At 45.4% G+C, this 18,313-nt stretch overlaps 1 protein-coding gene across 1 annotated transcript in view; it reads right to left on the bottom strand.

The window, feature by feature from the left end:
- Positions 1–5,491: 5,491 nt before the first annotated feature.
- LOC121271374 (C-type lectin domain family 4 member A-like) overlaps positions 5,492–18,313 on the bottom strand; it is a 144,003-nt gene continuing 131,181 nt past the window's right edge. Inside the window, exon 5 of the mRNA XM_041177345.1 lies at positions 5,492–7,432. Coding sequence (XP_041033279.1) covers positions 7,418–7,432 — 15 coding nt within the window. The 3' untranslated portion in view covers positions 5,492–7,417. The remainder of the gene's footprint in view (positions 7,433–18,313) is intronic.

The raw sequence follows: 18,313 nt of genomic DNA, 5'->3' as shown, positions 1-18,313 counted from the left end.
CGGCGGGTAACATATCCTTTTTCCCGCCTGCTTCCACACTTAGTGAAAATCTGGGATGATTCCACCTTTAGTCTCTGAAATAGAAAATGCTGCCTTAAATCCTTTTTCTTTGGAAAGGAGAAGCAGGGGCAGAGCCAAAGGCATTGGAATGCCAAGGGTGGAGGAACAACAAATGATCACTCCTGATAAAGTTGAGGAGTAAACTCTATAATTCAGCAGGCTTGAAAGTGTGTTAGCACAATGTCTGGTGGCACAATGAATTTTGGCACGAGCAGCCCCTACCTTGGGAGGAGTATGAAGAGCATTGGGAACAAGTACTGGACAGGTCTCAATTTGGCCTGAAGGGGGAAGAGAAACTGCCATTTGAATTAAGTGCTGAGTTCAAACAGACTCCATTATTGTTGTTCCAAGGCCCTTCATCCACAGATTCGGAGCCACATGTTTATGGAGTAGGCACAAATGCCCTTGAAGGACAGCTGAGATCTGTTTAAGTATCATGTTCTTAAGATTTTTAAATTTACAACCCTTTAAGCATGAAAAATCAGGCTGAAGCTGTCAGTTGGAGATTTAAAAAAACACTTTTGGCTTGACTGTTTTGATTAACAAGCATCTAGTGTCAGTTTAAAAAATGCATGGAGATCTCTTTCTTCAGTTTCAATAGAGTTCTTTGCTGATATTTCCTAAGGGCTGTTCTTGCAACTGAGGCTATTATGAATGATTGGCTGAGTTTCAAAAGCTGTAAAAGCACTTGTCTCGGGGGGGGCGTTGGTGGTGGGGGGGGTGGGTGGTGGGGTTGGTGTTGAGTTTACAATTTGGTTGAGAGTCTAAAGGTTATTGGGGATAGGCAGGAAAGTGGAGTTAAGGCCACAATCAGATCAGTCATGATCTTAATGAACCTAATTTGTAGGTTCATGTTAGAAGATTAGCTATCTTCTGTGTGGTTACTAAATTGAAGTTTGTTTTTACAAGAGATTGAACACTTGAGGGAATTTAAAATCTTTGAATGGGTTTCATGAATGGAAGTTTTTCTCAGTATCAAGTGTGCATTAGAGCTCTATTGGATTGTTATTGGTTTAATTTTTGTTTAATCTCCTCATGGCTACTCACACTTGCCCATACTGGATACTGGGTGAGTGGCTATTGATCTAGCATGGGAGTATGAGGTGCTATGAGAGTTTGAGGTGACATGGAAGTAGCATGGAAGGCTCATGAGGGGTATGGGAGAGCTCTTGAGAGGTATGAAGGGGCATGGGGAGTTGGTGGAGGAGGTGAGGGGACGTGAGGGCTAGAGGGAACTTAAAGCTTCTAAAGCAATTGGAATGAAGGCCCAGAGAAGTGAGGCGTACCTTCTAACCAGCCCACCTTTGGTACTTGCCTGACCCCATGGTCGCCTATGACCTGCTTCTGGGATCTATGAGCCCAACGCTATCCCGCCCCCTGCACTGCAGAGCAAAGATAATGAGCAACGGGACCCTTTAAACTGAGGCGGGTCTGCCAGGTCAGGAAATTCCCTGCCTCAATAGTGAAATCTGTTTCAAAGAATCACTGGGGCTCATAAGTAAGTAATCACTCCATCATGCCTAAGCCAGCTCGCTGTAGAGCAACGCGTCTTTCCAGTTATCCTGCTTTATCTCCATAGGTCTACATGTTTATTTCCCTCAAGAGCCCATCCAATTTCTTTTTGAAATCATTAATCGTTCCCACTTCCATCACCCTTGTAGGCAGTGACTTCCAGGTCATTGCCAGTCACTGCATAAAAATAGTTCTTCCTCACATATTCCTGCCATCACCGCAGACCCCACAACCCCCCCCCCCCCCACCCCCCCACCCTGCCCCATATTTCTTGCCAAAAACCTTAAATCTCTATCTCCTGGCCTTTGTACATCAGCGAATGGAACAGCTTTTTTTTGTTGACATTATTTAAATGTGTCATAGGGTGGAATCCTCCCAGATTTGCTCTAAGTTCGGTCGTGTGCTGGATGTCAGCTGAGATCCCCGGCATTCAGAGGACTGTTGGGGAAGTGGCATCTGTGAGGTCTGAGTCAGATGACAAGCCTCTGGATTCAGCCTTTCAACTTATCGTGGAGAGTCAGCAGGAGGTGGGGGAACATCATTCAGAGCTGTTGGAAGGCTTCAACAGAGTGGCACCTATATCAGAGGAGTGTATCCACCTACTCTCTGATGAAGTAGTGCCCACATGTGTGCATTTGGAAGTCTCCGTGGGAAAGATGGCAAATGCCTTGGAGACCCTGGTCCAGCAGAAGCCGGATTGTACACAGACGTGCACTCCATCATGGCAGCCATGGGTGAGTTTCTGCAGTGGCAACACAAGAGGGAAACAGGGCACCTTGATGTCCCCCAAGCGGCTTCTTCCTCTCAAGGAGTCAGGCTGGGGCCCTCCAGCACCTGAAGGGAGGAGGAATGGCAGCTGGACACCCCTGGGTCATCCAGTCAGGAATCTCAGAGTCTGTCCTCTCCCTCTGAGTCCCCTTTCCCTGTGACCCCTTCAACCTCGTCCTTTGTCACTGCAGAGGGAGCAGCTGACCCACAGGAGGACAGGCAAAGCAAGCCAGGGCCCTCAAGGCCTCGGCTCTCCAGAGGACCCACGCTGAAGTCACCAGAGGCAACAGGGCCAACACAGCACAGGCTGTCTCCACTCCTGCTGCTGATGTCAGGGCAGCACCTAGAAGAAGTGGTAGGCCTAGAAAAGTTAAGAAATTCTGATCACAAGTGGTTGCACAGGTGAACACATTTTGTCACTTCATAATCTGAAAATATATTCACTTTCACTGAATAATATGTAATGGTGCTTTCAGCTTCATTGACAGGCTTCATGACCCCTCCTCCTGCAACTCCCCCCCTACACCCCCCCTCACCCCTCTGAGTCCCCACAAACCACCCTTGCCGCCCCTTCTACAACTACCATCGTACCCTCTCTGCTCTCTCTGCCCTCCTCACCATTCCCTCCTACCACAACCATCCTCACCACTTCCCGGGTAGCAGTGATTGATTCCACAGATCCTCTCCCTTACACATTCATCTGGACATCCTCGCCCTTACTCCTTCCCTCACCCTTACTCCTTCCTCTACCATTATTCCTTCCTCCTCTCTAACTCCTTCCTCTCCTTGGACTCCATTCTCAATCCGAATTCCTTCCCCCCTCTGAACTTCTTCCTTCCCCTGGACTACTTTCCCTCTCCAAACTTCTTCCTCCCCCTGGACTCCTTTCACCCTCTGAACTCCTTCCTCCCTACTCACTCCTGTTCCCCTCCAAACTTCTGCCTCCCCCCGAAGTCCTTCCCCCCTCTGAACTCCTTCCCTTACACCTTCCTCCCCCTTTCACATACCTCCTCAGTTGCTGCATTCTCCCTCATTACACTTTCCTCCCTCCATACTCCCTCCCAACCTCGCCCCCCCGACACCTTTGTTTCCCCCCAAAACCTACACCAACACCTTTGTCCTCCTCCACCCTCCGCCCAACCTCACTCCCCAACTCCTAGTGCATCTTCCTGTCCCAGTGAAACCTAGATCTTCCTCTCCACCTCCTCAAGAATCATCCGTAGCAGAGCATGGCCAAGACACTGATGACCCGAGGCAGACCTCAGACATCAGTGGTGACTTTCCACCTTCTGTGAGCTGCTTCACGGCAGAGCCATGTCCATCAGAATCCACCCAGTGTGCCATGTACATGTTCTTCCAGGATCCGGTAGCTGTAGGATTCCAGCATCTTATGTTTCTTGGATGTCTGCGATATGAGCAAGGCTCTAACGGTAAGTCCCGAATTCTGCACTTGTCAAAATGTGTTCTGGGCCTGGTGTGTTTTCCCACCAATGTGGGTGGTAAATTTAATGTGGTGGGGGCGGGGGAGGGGGGATAATTCCAGAGAATAGGGCTTATAATGAGATGCAGATATATTAAAACAGCATTCCCGACATGTGGCAGTGGGAAAGGCGGCCTGCCATTAATGGGCGGAGCGGACGAACATAAATTGGTTTCACGACATTGCAAAACTGATTTTTGGCCTTCGCGCCATATTGTCTGTTCACGCCCGCCATGATGCCTGATGCCAACAAGTAAGGAAAATTCTGGCCATAATCTTGTACACCTCTATCAGATCCCCTCTCAACCTTTTTTGCTCCAAGGAGAACAACCCCAGCTTCTCCAACCTAACCTTGTAGTTATATTCCCTCATCCCTGCAATCATTGAGATAAATCTCCTCTGCACCCTCCCCACCAGAGCTTTATAAAGGTTCAGCATAAATTGCCTGCTTTTGTACTCAATACCTCTATTTATGAAGCCCAAGATCTCAAATGTGTTGCCAATTACCCCGTCAACCTGTTCTGCTACCTTCAAAGATCTTTACAAATGAACACCCTCTGTCTCTTCACACCTCATCCATTATTAGGGAGCATGAAAAAGCAGATTTTTTTTAAGTTGAGAGATTAGTGAACATTGGTATTCAGAGGAACTTGGCTGTCCTTTTATATGAATCACAGAAATCTAGCATAAAGGTACTCAAGCAATTAGGAAGGCATAATTGTACTATAGCATTTATTGCAAGGAGTACAAGAGTGAGGAATTCTTGCTGCAATTATATAGCATTTTGATGAAACAATACATGGAGTATGACAAAAGAACAAGTGGAATAGGCCTATACCCTCTGGAGTTTAGTAAAATGAGAGGTGATCTAATTCAAACAAATCAAACTGTCTAATTCTTGGAGGGCTAGAAAGAATAGATATGAGAAGCTGTTTCTGCTTGCTAGACAGTCTAGAACTAGGGAACATAGACCTGGATGTCATCAAGTCATGCTAGCTCTGGATCCCTTTAAAAATGGCAGGTGTGTCCCAATTCTGGGATTGCTGAGCCTATTCCCGGGCTGTGCGATTTTCAGGAGTGCCTTTGAAGGGTGCATGCTGCTTCCTGTCAGAAACCTGCATCTGGACTCCTGCCCTGGCTAGCTCCATCACAGAGATAGGTGCCTCCTACTCCTCTGCAATATTCATGGAGATGGGGAAGGATTTTAAAGTGGCCACGGTTCATGGCTCCTTAGAAGAGTTGTGAACCCTAATGTGCATGAGAAGACCTTTTAAAAGCCAAGTCCAAAAGGTCCCCCTCATGCCCCCATGACAATCTCTGCCCTTCCACCAATCCCCTATGCCCCCTATGGCAAGCCCTACCCTTCCAACCACTCCCTCAGGCCCCTCATGTCCCCATGTTAAGTCTATCCTTCCACCCACCTTCTGTCTCCCCATGCCCCCCTATGCCAAGCTCAGCCCTTCTGCCCACCCCCTCAGACCCCCCATGCCTTCTCTCCAGTCTCTGTCCTTCCACCCACTCTGTATGTCCCCTAATGCCCCCTCTGCCAGGCTGCACTTCCACCCACCCCCTCAAGCCTCTCATGCCCCCTATACCAGGCTCTATCCCCTCATACACCCCCTATGTCCCGTCATGCCCCTTTTGGCAGGCTCTGCCCTTCCAACCATCCCCTATATTCCCTTGTGGCCCCTATGCCAGGCTGTGCCCTTCCACAAACCAGGCCTCTCATGCCTCTATGCCAGGCTCTGGCATGTCCATAATATAAAAGCTAAATACTGCAGATGCTAGAAATCTGAAATAAAAACAGAAAGTGCTTGAAAAACGCAGCAGGCCTGGCAGCATCTGTGGAGATAGAAACAGAGCTAACATTTCAACTCCGTATGACTCTTCTTCAGAGCTTATTCTCATTGATGTCTGGGATCTCAGCTGACCTTCATGCTTGGGGGTGAGTGGAAGTGTGAGGTGGCATGAGATGGGGCTTGAGGAGTGTTTTGAGGGTGAAGCCAGGTGTGAGGAGTGAGGACTGGAAGGCTTTGTGTTTTTTTTTCCATTGGGACAAAGTTCCATGGCATTAAGGCAGCCTTTTAAACTGCCCACCTCATCACACAGTGTGGCTGCTTCTGTATTTATTCAGCTGACTCGACTTCAGCTCGCATCTGGCCCCCAGCAATAAAAATCCTGCCTTGCCGGGCACTTTCTCCCGAGTTGGGCGGGCCCAAGCCCCGAATTTTCCAGACTCCTCCTACCCCCTGAAGGATGAAAATCCAAGCCGAAGACTCAGGAAAAGTGTGTCAATGTTGATCTACAATAAAGAGACATTTCTTTGAAATTCGCTACCCCCCCCAGAGGGCTGCGGATACCCAACCAATGGGCATAACCTAGACTGAGATTCAGAGATTTTTGGACTCTTAGGGAATCAACAAGAAAGTGGAATTGATGTAAACATTCAGCCTTGATCTTACTGAATGGCAGAAAAGGATCCAAGGACCTTGTGTTCTTATTTTTTATGTTTACAACGTTGTGTGTGTCGGTTGGTTAAAGTTTTAAACTGGACAAGTCATACCTTTCAATAATCCCATTAGCTGCCAAGGAAGACATGGTTGAGAAATGGACCAAAAATTGGCTTGTGTGTGTTCTGATGCCCTATGGCTCAATTACTCACTCTTAAACAGTAAGTTGGGCCAGTCGGGTATCCTGATGCAACTCATCAATTGTGGTCTGACCAATCCCGTCTGCTTCCAACACTGATCAGGCCTGTGGCTAACTCCTAGGTGTGTGGTGGACAAAGAGGAGGAGGAGGTAGGGCTGGAAGAGGTGTTTGGTGGGAGTGTGGAGTGGAGGAGTAGGTGGGTTTACTGAGGAGGTGGGGGTTAGGGTGTGATGGGGGTTAAGGGGAAAGGGGTCAAGATGGGGCAGGTGAGATAAGGGGGGAGTTGAGGTGAAAATGGAGGTTGTGCTTGGAGGGGAGGTGGAAAGTGGAGAGAGGTGGGGTAGAGTGATTGAATCATTTAATTTGAGTGCATCCAAGGCCATAGGCTTTTCTGTCTACGCTCTTAGGCTGAAGAGAGCAGGAAATGTTGAAAATCCATTACATCCCTCACGGTGGGTGATCACATATCAGTTTCCAAACAGTCCTGTAAGTATGAGATAACCAGAGCAGCTTGTTCCAATGGAATGGGAGCAATCAGGCATGTTGGTGTACAAACATTGCATTGGCTCTTTTCAATGTTCTGGAAGATTGGATCTGATTCAACAAAGTTCAGGATAATAGGGTCATTCTGGATTGCTGGTTAAGACAAAGAAGCAAAACTGAATGTGTCCTGTGGGTTTAGGAGAATCCCAATCAGGAAATGGAGGGGGGAGATCCCTGGCCACACACACCCTCCATATCATTACAGTTCCAGGACTGCCTGACTAATGTACATGGAGTGAACATTTAAAAATAGATTCACTTTCCACTGACTGTAACATTAATGAATAGAGGATAATGCTGATTTTTCACAGATCGGGGGATGTAAGGAACTGCATGGCCAGTCATGCCATTCTCCTTTATCAAACATCGTGACGCAATCTTCATTTTCTTCATGATTGGGCTGGTTAATCCCCCAAAACCTGAATGAGAAAATAAAATAAAACAGAATGAATGGACTATTGGACACTAAATTTAGCATAAGCACCTTCTCTAATGTACACAGTGCCACAAGAGTTTCCACTGTAAACTGATGTTTAACCATTTCACAGAGTCCCTGTAATTTCTACAACAATACAATAAGGACTCAGCACATGGGCATTGAATTTTCTGTGTATTTAGTAGGTATAAAAAATCATTTATAAGTTGCTGTCATCTTGTGCACTGACAGGAACATAATGTGACTTCCTTTTGCTCCTGACTCATGAGTTCTACTGACAGCCAAACAGTTGGACATATTAACATGCAGAGCCAAGCTTCTCAATCATCAAACAACTGGATCCATGCATTAAGGTGGTCATCATTCTTTCACTGCAGGAATAATACTTGTTGAAATGTGAAACAATAGAAAATGCAGACAGTTACCTCAAATAGACTGACGCAGTATAAGTGACGGTGGAGAGACTGAGAGCAGGCTTTTCCCTCTGAAGGCTGGAACCAGACATTGGGACAATTTCCAGTTCTTGATCCTTTCTGTGGAAGGAAGTAGTCACAGCCTGCGATTTTGGCAGAGATCTGCTGCTAATTGGCTGGAGGGTGGATTGGGCAGAAAATCAATGGCAATGCATGTGGGATAGAGGTGGGAGTGCTGTGGCAGCCATTTGGAAGAAGGAATGCAAATAGAAGGAGAGGCAAAGGCCTGGCACCTCGGACAGGACTGCCCCTTGCTTCACTGATGCTAACCTAGTGCTCCTCCTGGTAGCTGTGAGAGGGAGGAGAAAGGATCCCTTTGTTACATTCTTCTTTTGTTCAATGTAAATGTATCAATCATACACAAGCTTTGGTGAAACAATAATGTGGGTTCTTTATTTGCAGATAAGACCGTATACAGATAGATTTACCAGGAGGCTAAGTATAGTATATCACATCTTACAAGTGCGCCCTCCACCAGAACAGATACACTCATGTCAATAGACCTTGCACATGCTTAGAAAGGGAGGCACTGGAAAGGCATGGTACTAAATGCAGGAGAAGCGGAGAGAGGCAGTGACACCTGTGGAAAGTCCATCTCAGAGGATGGAGGACAAACACAGCCATGTGTAGCTAGGCATAGATGAAGAGCAACGGTAACTACAAGAAAGGAGGCTCTCATGGACCAGCAGCAGCAGATGTGTACTCACATGTCACAGTTCCCTGAGGCAGTGCAGTGTCCTGGTTTGGGAATGAAAGAGGCTGTTTAGCCTTTTAACAAAACTTAGCTCAGAGCTGATTGCATGAGCTCCTCCATTGAGAGAGTGAGCAACCTCATGGAAAGCCTTATATGGCAGCACTCTGAGTGGATTGAGGAGCAGCGCATTACATGCACAGGATGCATTCAACTCTTAAGCATGGAGTCGATGTCACTTATGCCTCAACCAGTGGTACACTCCAACCACCCACAGCATCATCCAGGATGTCACCGAGGGGAATGAAAGTGCCACCCCTCTCAAGGCACCACCATCATCATCAGCCTCCTTGGCCACTCTGACTGGGGAACTATCTATGCAACAGAGCCCTATGAAGGAAGTTGCTCCTGCATTGAAGCCTATGCAGCAGTCTCTGGAGGGGTCCCTACTGGCACTTGAGGATGAGCATCAAGGGCACCTCAGTCACAAGTGGACACGTGCGAGCAGGCTGCCTCCACCTCATCTGAGGCCACAAGGGGAGCATTGCAATGAAGTGGCCGAGATCGGAGGCCACACCATCAGTCAAAGCAGCGAGTGATTCACTCCGTTTTATTTCACTTGTTAAAATGCACGTTGATACTTTTGGAATACCCTGTAAGTATTGACACATAACTCCAGATGTTTGCGCTTCTATTCTTTCATAGCAGGACTGGAAAGAAGGGATGAATTGATGAAGTGAAGCAAAGGTCTTTGAAGGGGGAACAGAGAGAAGCTGGATGGATGTACAGCATTCAGTAATGGTAAAAGTGATCCAAACAAGGCTGCGTCTTCAATGGAATTGTTCTCAGAAATATGATTCCCAACCTATGCTGTCCACCTGGATTAGAAGGGATCAGCTGAAATATACCTGGATCAGATGGTCGCTGATGTTGACGGCATCCTGAAGAGACCCTCGAGTCCTGCACCAGCCCTGGCCACCTCCCTGCACAGCCTCTCTGCACCTCTCTGCCCTGCAACTTCCTCTTTCTCCTCTTTCTCCTCCTCTTCAACTTCCTGTTCCTTCACTTCTTCCAAAGAACTTTGTCTTTACAGGGCCTCACCCTCTTCAATGTTCATTCTTCTATGGAGGGACATGTTATGAAGATTGTAGCTGATCACCACAATGTGTGAGACACGTGGTGATCTGCAAGTTGCTATGCGACCAGTCCAGGCACTGGAGACCCATCTTCAGACCTGGTAGCCTGCTCGATGATGGTCCTTTAGAGCAGATTGGTTGGTTGTAGCAACACTGTGCCTCCATCTCATGAACCCATGCAGATTTGAGGAGTCATCTCTTCATGGGACAAGCCCTGTTTCCTAGAATCCGTTCATGAAGCTTAGAGGCTGGAGTGAAGAGCTGTGGAACGCTGGACTGCCAGAGGATGAGGGAGACATGACAGCTACCAGGAAAGTGAGCAAAATCAGGAAGCTTCAGTTATTGTTGCAGATCAACAGAACTTTGAAGGAATGAAAGCCGTTCCAGTTTATGAAACTCACTGGTTGGTTACTCAGTGACTTTATGGCCACGTGGGTTTTTTTTTTCTTTTTATTTCATGAGATTTGAGCTTTGCTAGCAAGGCCAACATTTGTTGCCCCTTCCCACTTGCCCTTGAGAAGGTGTTGGTGAGCTGCCTCCTTGAACTATTGCAGTCCACTATGATCAGGTACTGTACACCCAAATTGCTGTTAGGAAGGGAGCGATTGATGATCCCTTGCATCTGGGAAAATCCAGCGATGGAGGCAAATCCCACTGCCCTTTGTACTTGCAAGACTGCAACTGCCTGAAATTATACTTACAGTGCTGATTTCACATATAGGTCATCAGTAACCTGTGGGATGTAATGGTGTGCTGCTGCTTGAACAATGCCACCAGGCCCCACAACTAATCCTTGGAAGGACCTGCAGGCAAAGAAGGTCGGTGCAACAGCAACTTTGATGGCGATTGGCAAGGCGTGGTGAGCAGTGCTGTGAAGTGCAAGGTCTTTTGCTACCAGCACACAACTCTTAGTGACCATCTGCCTGAATAGGCACAGCCTTCTGTAGCACTACATACAAACATACAAATCTGGAGCAGGAGTACACCACTTGGTCCCCCAAGCCTGCTCTGCCATTTAATAAGATCATGGCTGATCTGATTGTAACTTCAACCTTGCATTCCTGCCTACCCCTGATCACATTCCACCACCCCCTTGCTAATCAAGAATCTATCGACCTCTGCCTTAAAAATATTCAGAGACTCTGCTGACAGGTTACTGACATTTCCATGTCGTGCCTTCTTTTGCTTACACCCAATGCTGAATCTCTGGCTTCTGTTGCCTACCTGATCCTCCTTCCTCTTCTCTGCCTTGCTCATGTCCAGACTTTCATCTGTGCTGCTGAAGCTGTTGATCCTCATTGCCACCTGACCCAATATCTGAGAACCTTAATCCCATCCCCAATTGTCGCATTACTTGCATTCAGCTGCAATGATAATAATGTTTAGAACCCTAGTATCCTCCTCTTATGACTGCATGATGACAGGAGGATCATGATCTTTTCCAGTGTCTGAGAAAGTACAGCCCTCTCTCTCTACTTGGCCTCTGCACCCCCAATGGCATCTATGTCAGATCTTCTCACTTTAAGGGCCCACCTAATATTATGGTGCAGCCTTGACTGGCTTCCTGCTGTGTTGCCACCTCCATGCAACTGGAGCGTCCCTGATCCAGGTGGAACTCCTGCACCCCCACCAAATTCAAAGCTGGCTATTAACGAGCTGACAATTATTCCATTAACAGGATTCTTTGGACATATTTCCAAAGGGAGTGGGTTTCCATGGCCTGCTTTTCTACAAATTGAGCAAATTCAGCAGCAGCTAATTTTCATGCCTGGCCCCCAGTGGTACCTAGGAATCAAGCCCTGAGAAGAACTGACCCAGGACTCTAATGGTGGCCTAACCAATGTTTTGTACAACCTTTCATGTCCCCACTTATAATATCAATTACCATTGGCCTTGTTTATGGCTTTAACAAACTGAACTCACAATTTCAGGGAATTATTGCAATGAAATTCCATAGGGGATTTGCAGTTTTCTTGCAGATAATGAATTGGGAGCCCAATTTACGCCCTGTCTGATTTCATCACCATTGAAATCGGCAGGAAAGAAAGCCAGGCAGGCTGTAAACAGTCATCTGATTTTTGTATTTATAAAAAGCTGAGTTACCAATTTCATCGCTAATAGGCCAAGTGGCTTTTCTCTGTTCCATAAATTTCAAAACATAATCATTCTTTGAAGACACTCTCAGATGTATATTTAGTCACATAGTAACTTATGGGAGCTGAAAAGGCTTGGGCCACTTAACTCACTCGTAACAGGTAAACTTATAACCATTTACAGAGGCTCGATCCCATCTAGAGGGGGTGCAGCAAAATTGCCAGAATGACAATTACCACAGGTTATGTGACACATATATTCTGATCTATTGAAATCAATGGAGCTGACCATCAGATGGGTGTATCATGGGGAAGCTGATGCCATTTCACCTGTTTCACATTCCTGTCCATGTAAAGATTCACCCCTGGAGACTCCACAGAACCCTGTTTATACAGCGGCACACACAATTATTGAAAAACATCAAATGTAGAATGGTGGATTGATCCTCTGCTTGACTATATCAAAGTTTTAGAACAATCACAATAGCCATCTGAAGACAAAAAGGAAATTTCATATCTTTCAGCAATGAATTTATTATACCAAATAACAAATAAGAGCAAAAGTTACGTGTCACTCAGAAACATCTCACAGACTTACAAACCACAAGCCTCTACAATTTTGAGTCTTCTGGTTTGATGGTTCAGATAACAATATACCTTGCCTAGTTTATAAATAAGAGCAGCTCCACCAATGTGTTGAGTCTTTCATTGACCTGGACATGCACTTGGAGGGTGGGGTAAATTGGTTAGCCTCTGAAACTAGATGAGGGGATCAGTATGTGCAATTAAACTGCACCATTGAGTAGAAGGTAGGCAGCATGCCAAATTGGTGCTGCAAATTATAATGATTGCTGTTGCTGATGGTAATGCCACAGGGCTAATAATCCTAGAGGCCCAGGGGACAGGGATTCAGATCCCATCACAACAGCTGGTGGAATTTAAATTCAATTAATAAATCTGGAATATAAAGCTAGTCTCAATGATGGTGACCATGAAACTATCCTCGATTGTCATAAAAACTAATGTTCACTAATGTCCCTTATGGAAATCTGCTTTCCTTACCTAGCCTTGCCTACATGTGACTCCAGACTCACAATAATGTTGGTTGACTATTAACTGCCCTCTAAAATGGTCTAGCAAGCCACTCAGCTGCACCAAATTGCTACAGAAAAGTCAAAAAGGAATAAAACCAGATGGGCCACTTGGCACAGACCTAAGCACTGGAAACAACAACAGCACAACCAGCCCTGCAAAGTCCTGCTTCCTAGTATCTGGGAGCTTGTGTCAAAATTGGGAGAGCTGTTCCATATACTAGTCAAGCCTGACACAGTCATACTTAATGAATCATACCTCGTAATATCCATTGTTTTCAGCCATTTCATGATGTTATGTGGAGTGAATCCAACTGGCTGAAGTTTGGCATCTGTGATGCTGGGGACCTCAGGAGGAGGATAAAATTGAGCCCTGGCAAAATTGAAGTGAATGGGAATGGGGGAGGGAGGAACTCTGCACTGGTTGGAGTCATACTCATCACAAAGCACGAAGAATGATTGAAGTTGTTGGAGGCCATTTATTTCAGTCCTGTGACATTGCTGCAGGAGTTGGTCAGGGTAGTGTCCAAAGCCCACCCATCTACAGCTGTTTCATCAGCGACCTTCCTTCTATCATGTGGTGAGAAGGGGATGCCTGCTGCTGATTGCGGTATGTTCAGCAGCATTCGTGACTCCTCAGATACTGAAGCAGTCCATGACAATATGCAGCAAGGCCTGAAGAACATTGACACTCAGACTAATAAGCGGCAAGTAACATTTGTGACACACAAGTGCCAGACAATGAGCATCCACAAGAGAGAATCTAACCATCCCTCCTTGATATTCAAAGGCATTGCTGAATTCATCACCATCCAGGGGCTTACCATTGACAAGAAGCTGAACTGGACAAGCCATATAAATACTGGACTACAAGAGCAGATCACCTCCTGACTCCCCAAATCCTGTCCACAAAGCACAAGTCATGAATATGAAGGGATAGTTTCCACTTGCCTGGATGAGTATAGCTCCAACAGGACTCAAGGAGCTTGACCATATCCAGGTCAAAGCAGCCCGCTTGCTTGGCACCCCACCCACCAAGTTAAACATTCACTCCCTCCACCACCAACGGCCATGGCTGCAGTGTGTACTATATACAATGTCCATTGCAGAAATCCATCACGGCTCCTTTGACAGCACCTTCCAAATTCCTGCTCATTACCACCTAGAAAGACAAGGGCAGCAGATGCATGGGAACACCACCACCTGCAAGTTCCTCTGCAATTCACAGACTATCCTGATGTGGAATTATGTCTCTGTTCCTTCACTGTCCTGGGATCAAAATCCTGGAACTCTGGTCCCAGCAGCACTGTAGGTATTTCTATAGCACATGGACTTCCAAGGTTCAAAGAAGGCAGCTCACCATGACCTTCTCAGTGTAGTTAGGGGCGGGCAACAAATGCTGGCCTTGCCAGCAACTCTTACATCCTATGAAAGAATAAAAAAAATTGTGCACCCAGGTTATTGGACATGGCACCTGAGGTCATCTCGGAGGAGGTGAAAAGAAGAAGAGGTGTCCTGTGCCCTCTGAGGAGCAGAAAGTTTGGGGCGGGAGGACCTCCAGATACAGGATTAGAAGGCAGTGGGAAGAGATAACCAATGACAGGGGTACAGCCCCAATAACCTGGATGCAAGAAGTTTAATGATATCACTCAAGTGTTCAAGGTCAGTGAATGCATCTTCAAATGCCAAATCTTACTAAGTGCAACACTAACCTCGCCCAATGCTCAATTCAACACAACCTCGCACCCTCATCAATCACCTAACAATAACCTCTGTCAAACAGAATTAATACCTAACATTCATGTGCATCAACTTTCCCTCACATACTTAGAAATGTAGCGAATCTTACACTTAAATTTTACAGCCTGTACAGATGACAGCTATTCAACCATTACAACTACAGCACCGTAACATGTTGCTGAAACCCTTCCCTCTCACTTGCAGCCAATGGTAGGCAGCAAGAAATAAATGGAGGGGGAGAGGCACAGTTGCAACATCTAACCTTCAATGAGAAGGTGATGCATGCTGTAAGGGCCATCGCTGAGACTGAGACCAGCAGGGGGTTTAAAGACATTGAAGATGAGGATATCTGCATTCTCAGTCCTTCATCTATCTTTCCACAGTCTCTTTGAATCAGAAACCAAATGGTGTCAACATCTGCTTCTTACTTTCTCCTTTCCCCTCAACTCAAGCACAGCACTTGTTCAGTTTCCATTTACGATACTGTAATCCACCCAGGCAGTGGTGGAAGAGCAGGAAGACAGTGAAGATGATGGTACACTGTCACGAGATCTTACATTCACAACCACCAGCTCAGAGTCTGACACTTATTTGTAATTTAGAAAATAGGACAGAAATGGGATCTGTACTTGTTGAGGCACTGGCTAAAAGTTCATTGCAGTCAGATCAGGGAGAATGGAGAGCACAGATGCCAGCTCACACTCCACTTCTTTTAGAGAGGATTCAGAGGAGGACTTCAATGTACCAGACTACCAAATAAGGCTGATGGTATACACACCGAGGTGCTCAGTGCATTGGAAATACTGACAGAAAGCCTGCATTCAATGTTGAGGAGCATGAAAGAGTACGGAACCAACTTGGCACAGGGCTTTGTGCAGAGATTGGAGCCCATCTTTTCCAACAAAGGTTGGGAATTCACCTCCATCATCGAACCTGTAGAGCCCATCAGGATACAGAATCCATTACAACACAGGTACCAACCACTCAATGTCTTAGTGCGGCAGCAGGAGCTCAAAATGCTGTCATCATGGCTCTGCATACCAGTGTACAATGGGGCTTCCAGGGTATTAGAGCATCCTTAAAACCAGTCCAATAACACATCTGCTCCAGAAAGTCCCTCTGTCATTATGGTCTCCCGCTGAGAGCTCTTATCCCCCTCCACCCTCTTCTTGAAGCTTGTCATGTTCTGTGTAGACCCTGCTCATTCTCCCAGTCATGATTAATGCCAAGAGGAAGCCCTCCTAGGCCACACCTATGTTTGTATTTAACTTGTTTGTGGATAAGCCTTTAAGTCACTAAAACGTACTTCAGCACCAGTCAGATCACTTCTTCTAAACTACTGAAACTTTTAGCAAGTATGGAAGAACACTGCAAATTCATAGAATTGTAGCAACACTGTTAAGTTGTGGCAGATGATGTGTGTCAGGTGAACCAAATATACAAGGGAAACATGGCCATGCTATCACAACGGTTTTGCAATTAGTATTTGTTACAAGAAGATGTCTGCACTGAATTCAGAAGTAATGAGTCCACCAAGACCTTTAGAGATCTTAGAAATTAAATTAAAATATTTATTAACAAAATAAAAGATTTCAAGCACATACATAAGACTACAATTACTTAATATTATAACAACTTCTAAAATCCGTAATTAACCTGACTCCCAGTTATACACCCCCTTTAAGGCAACAATCCAAATAGATTTTAGATTTTAAAAAAAACAAGCCAGCAAGTTAACACAGTACCCACTTGACAGTGGAATTCCAAAAAGTTTTCTCCAGCTTCAGCTAATGGACACAACAGACCTATGCACAAATGGCTGGAAACTTCCTCAAGGCTATTTCACACACACTTGTTAAATCTTATAAGGCCCCTAACAGAGCCTTTCATTCTCCTTTATATATGTTTCTCTCTCTCTTTAATATGTAAATTCCATTGTTCCCAATATCTTTGGAACTGTACCTTTCCCATAATATAAACATTTTTCTATTGCCAATATTTTCAGTACCTTTGGGAAAAATAAATACACTCCTTACCCTTGCTTATCTGGCTATTTGCAAACAGACTAACAGCCCTTTGAAATCCAAACAATCCCTTCACTTATCTAGAATTGCAAACTCCCTTCGCACCTTATATGCTAAGACAGCATCCATGTTTACTCATCAGCATTTCGAGCACATTTCAACCCCTAGCTTCTTTTGATAATTTCAAGCTTGCAGTCTACCTGACTCCAAATGTAACTTAATCACACAGACAGAACCATCTATCTTCATACCCTTAAACCTACTTCACAACAAACCAGAAAAATATTATGAAAATTATTATACTTCCGTAACAACACCCAGAACAAATATTTCAGCAATTATCCTGTAAATAGTTTGTGCCTTCTTTTGGAACCTGAAGGGATTTCATAGTGCCCAATTGAAAGTTGCTGCTGAGTCCAATTTGTCTCCTTTGTCTCAAACCCGTTTCTCCTGTTCAGCCAAACATCTGAATCTGAAGCTTAAAAACAAACCCAGCTTTTTGTTTAATTTTCAATGTCTCAGATATTGTCTAAAATGTGCAACTGAAAAGGGAACTTACTTTATAGAGGAATTATAATCTGTTCCATCCACCCAGCGCCAGTCACCTTCAGAGATCGAATCACTGAGTTCAATCCAGTAATGTTTGTCTATAAGCCAGGTTCCTACGACTATCTGTCATGTAAATAAAGGTGTTTTTACAGTATATGGGACTACAAAGATTGTAGGCAATATTAGTGACAAACTCACTACTCTGGAAATCTTCTGTCTGAGTCCTTAACCCATTGATTTCAAACCAGCTTTCCTCCGCACTGAAATGTGAGATGAATACAGTTTTAGCTTTGCTCATTTTCTAGCCTTTTGGCTGAGTTTTGAGGTCTCACCATGGAAGTGATGGCAGAGTGGTAATGTCACTTGACTGGTCATCCAGTGTTCTAAAGAAGAGTTATGTTGGACTCAAAATGTTAACTTTGTTTCTTTCCCCACAGATACTGACAGACCAGCTGAGTTCCTCCAGCATTTTCTGTTTTTCTTTCAGATTTCCAGTATCTGCAGTATTTTATGTTTATTATACTAACCTAGAGGCCCAGACTAATGCTCTGGGGACATGGGTTCAAATCCCACCATGGTAGCTGGTGGAATTTAAATTCAATTAATAAATCTGGAATATGAAGCTAATCTCAGTAATGGTGAACATGAAACTACTATCAATTGTCATTAAAAATCCAGCTGGTTCACTAATGGCCTTTAGGGAAGGAAATCTGCTGTCCTTATCTATACGTGTCCAAGCCCCAAGTAGGTGGTTGACTCTGAAATGCCTAGCAAGCCACTCTAATTGTATCAAATTGCTACAGAGAAGTCAATAAGAAACAAAGCCAATGGGCTAACTGGCACCGACCTAGCCACTGGAAGCGAGAATGGCAGACCCGGATCTGTCGAGCCTGCAAAGTCCTCCTTCCTAACATCTGGGGGTTGGTGCCAAAATTGGGAAAGCTGTCTCACAGACTAATCAAGCAACAGCCTGACATAGTCATGCTCAGGAATTAAAATTTACAGACAATGTCCCAGACGCCACCATCACCATCCCTGGGTATGTCCTGTCCCACCGGAAGTGGCGG

The sequence above is a fragment of the Carcharodon carcharias genome, chromosome 30, assembly GCF_017639515.1.
Source record: "Carcharodon carcharias isolate sCarCar2 chromosome 30, sCarCar2.pri, whole genome shotgun sequence".
NCBI lineage: Eukaryota > Metazoa > Chordata > Chondrichthyes > Lamniformes > Lamnidae > Carcharodon > Carcharodon carcharias.
Note: the sequence above shows the minus strand (reverse complement) of the source record. Positions and strands in the feature narration are given on the sequence as shown.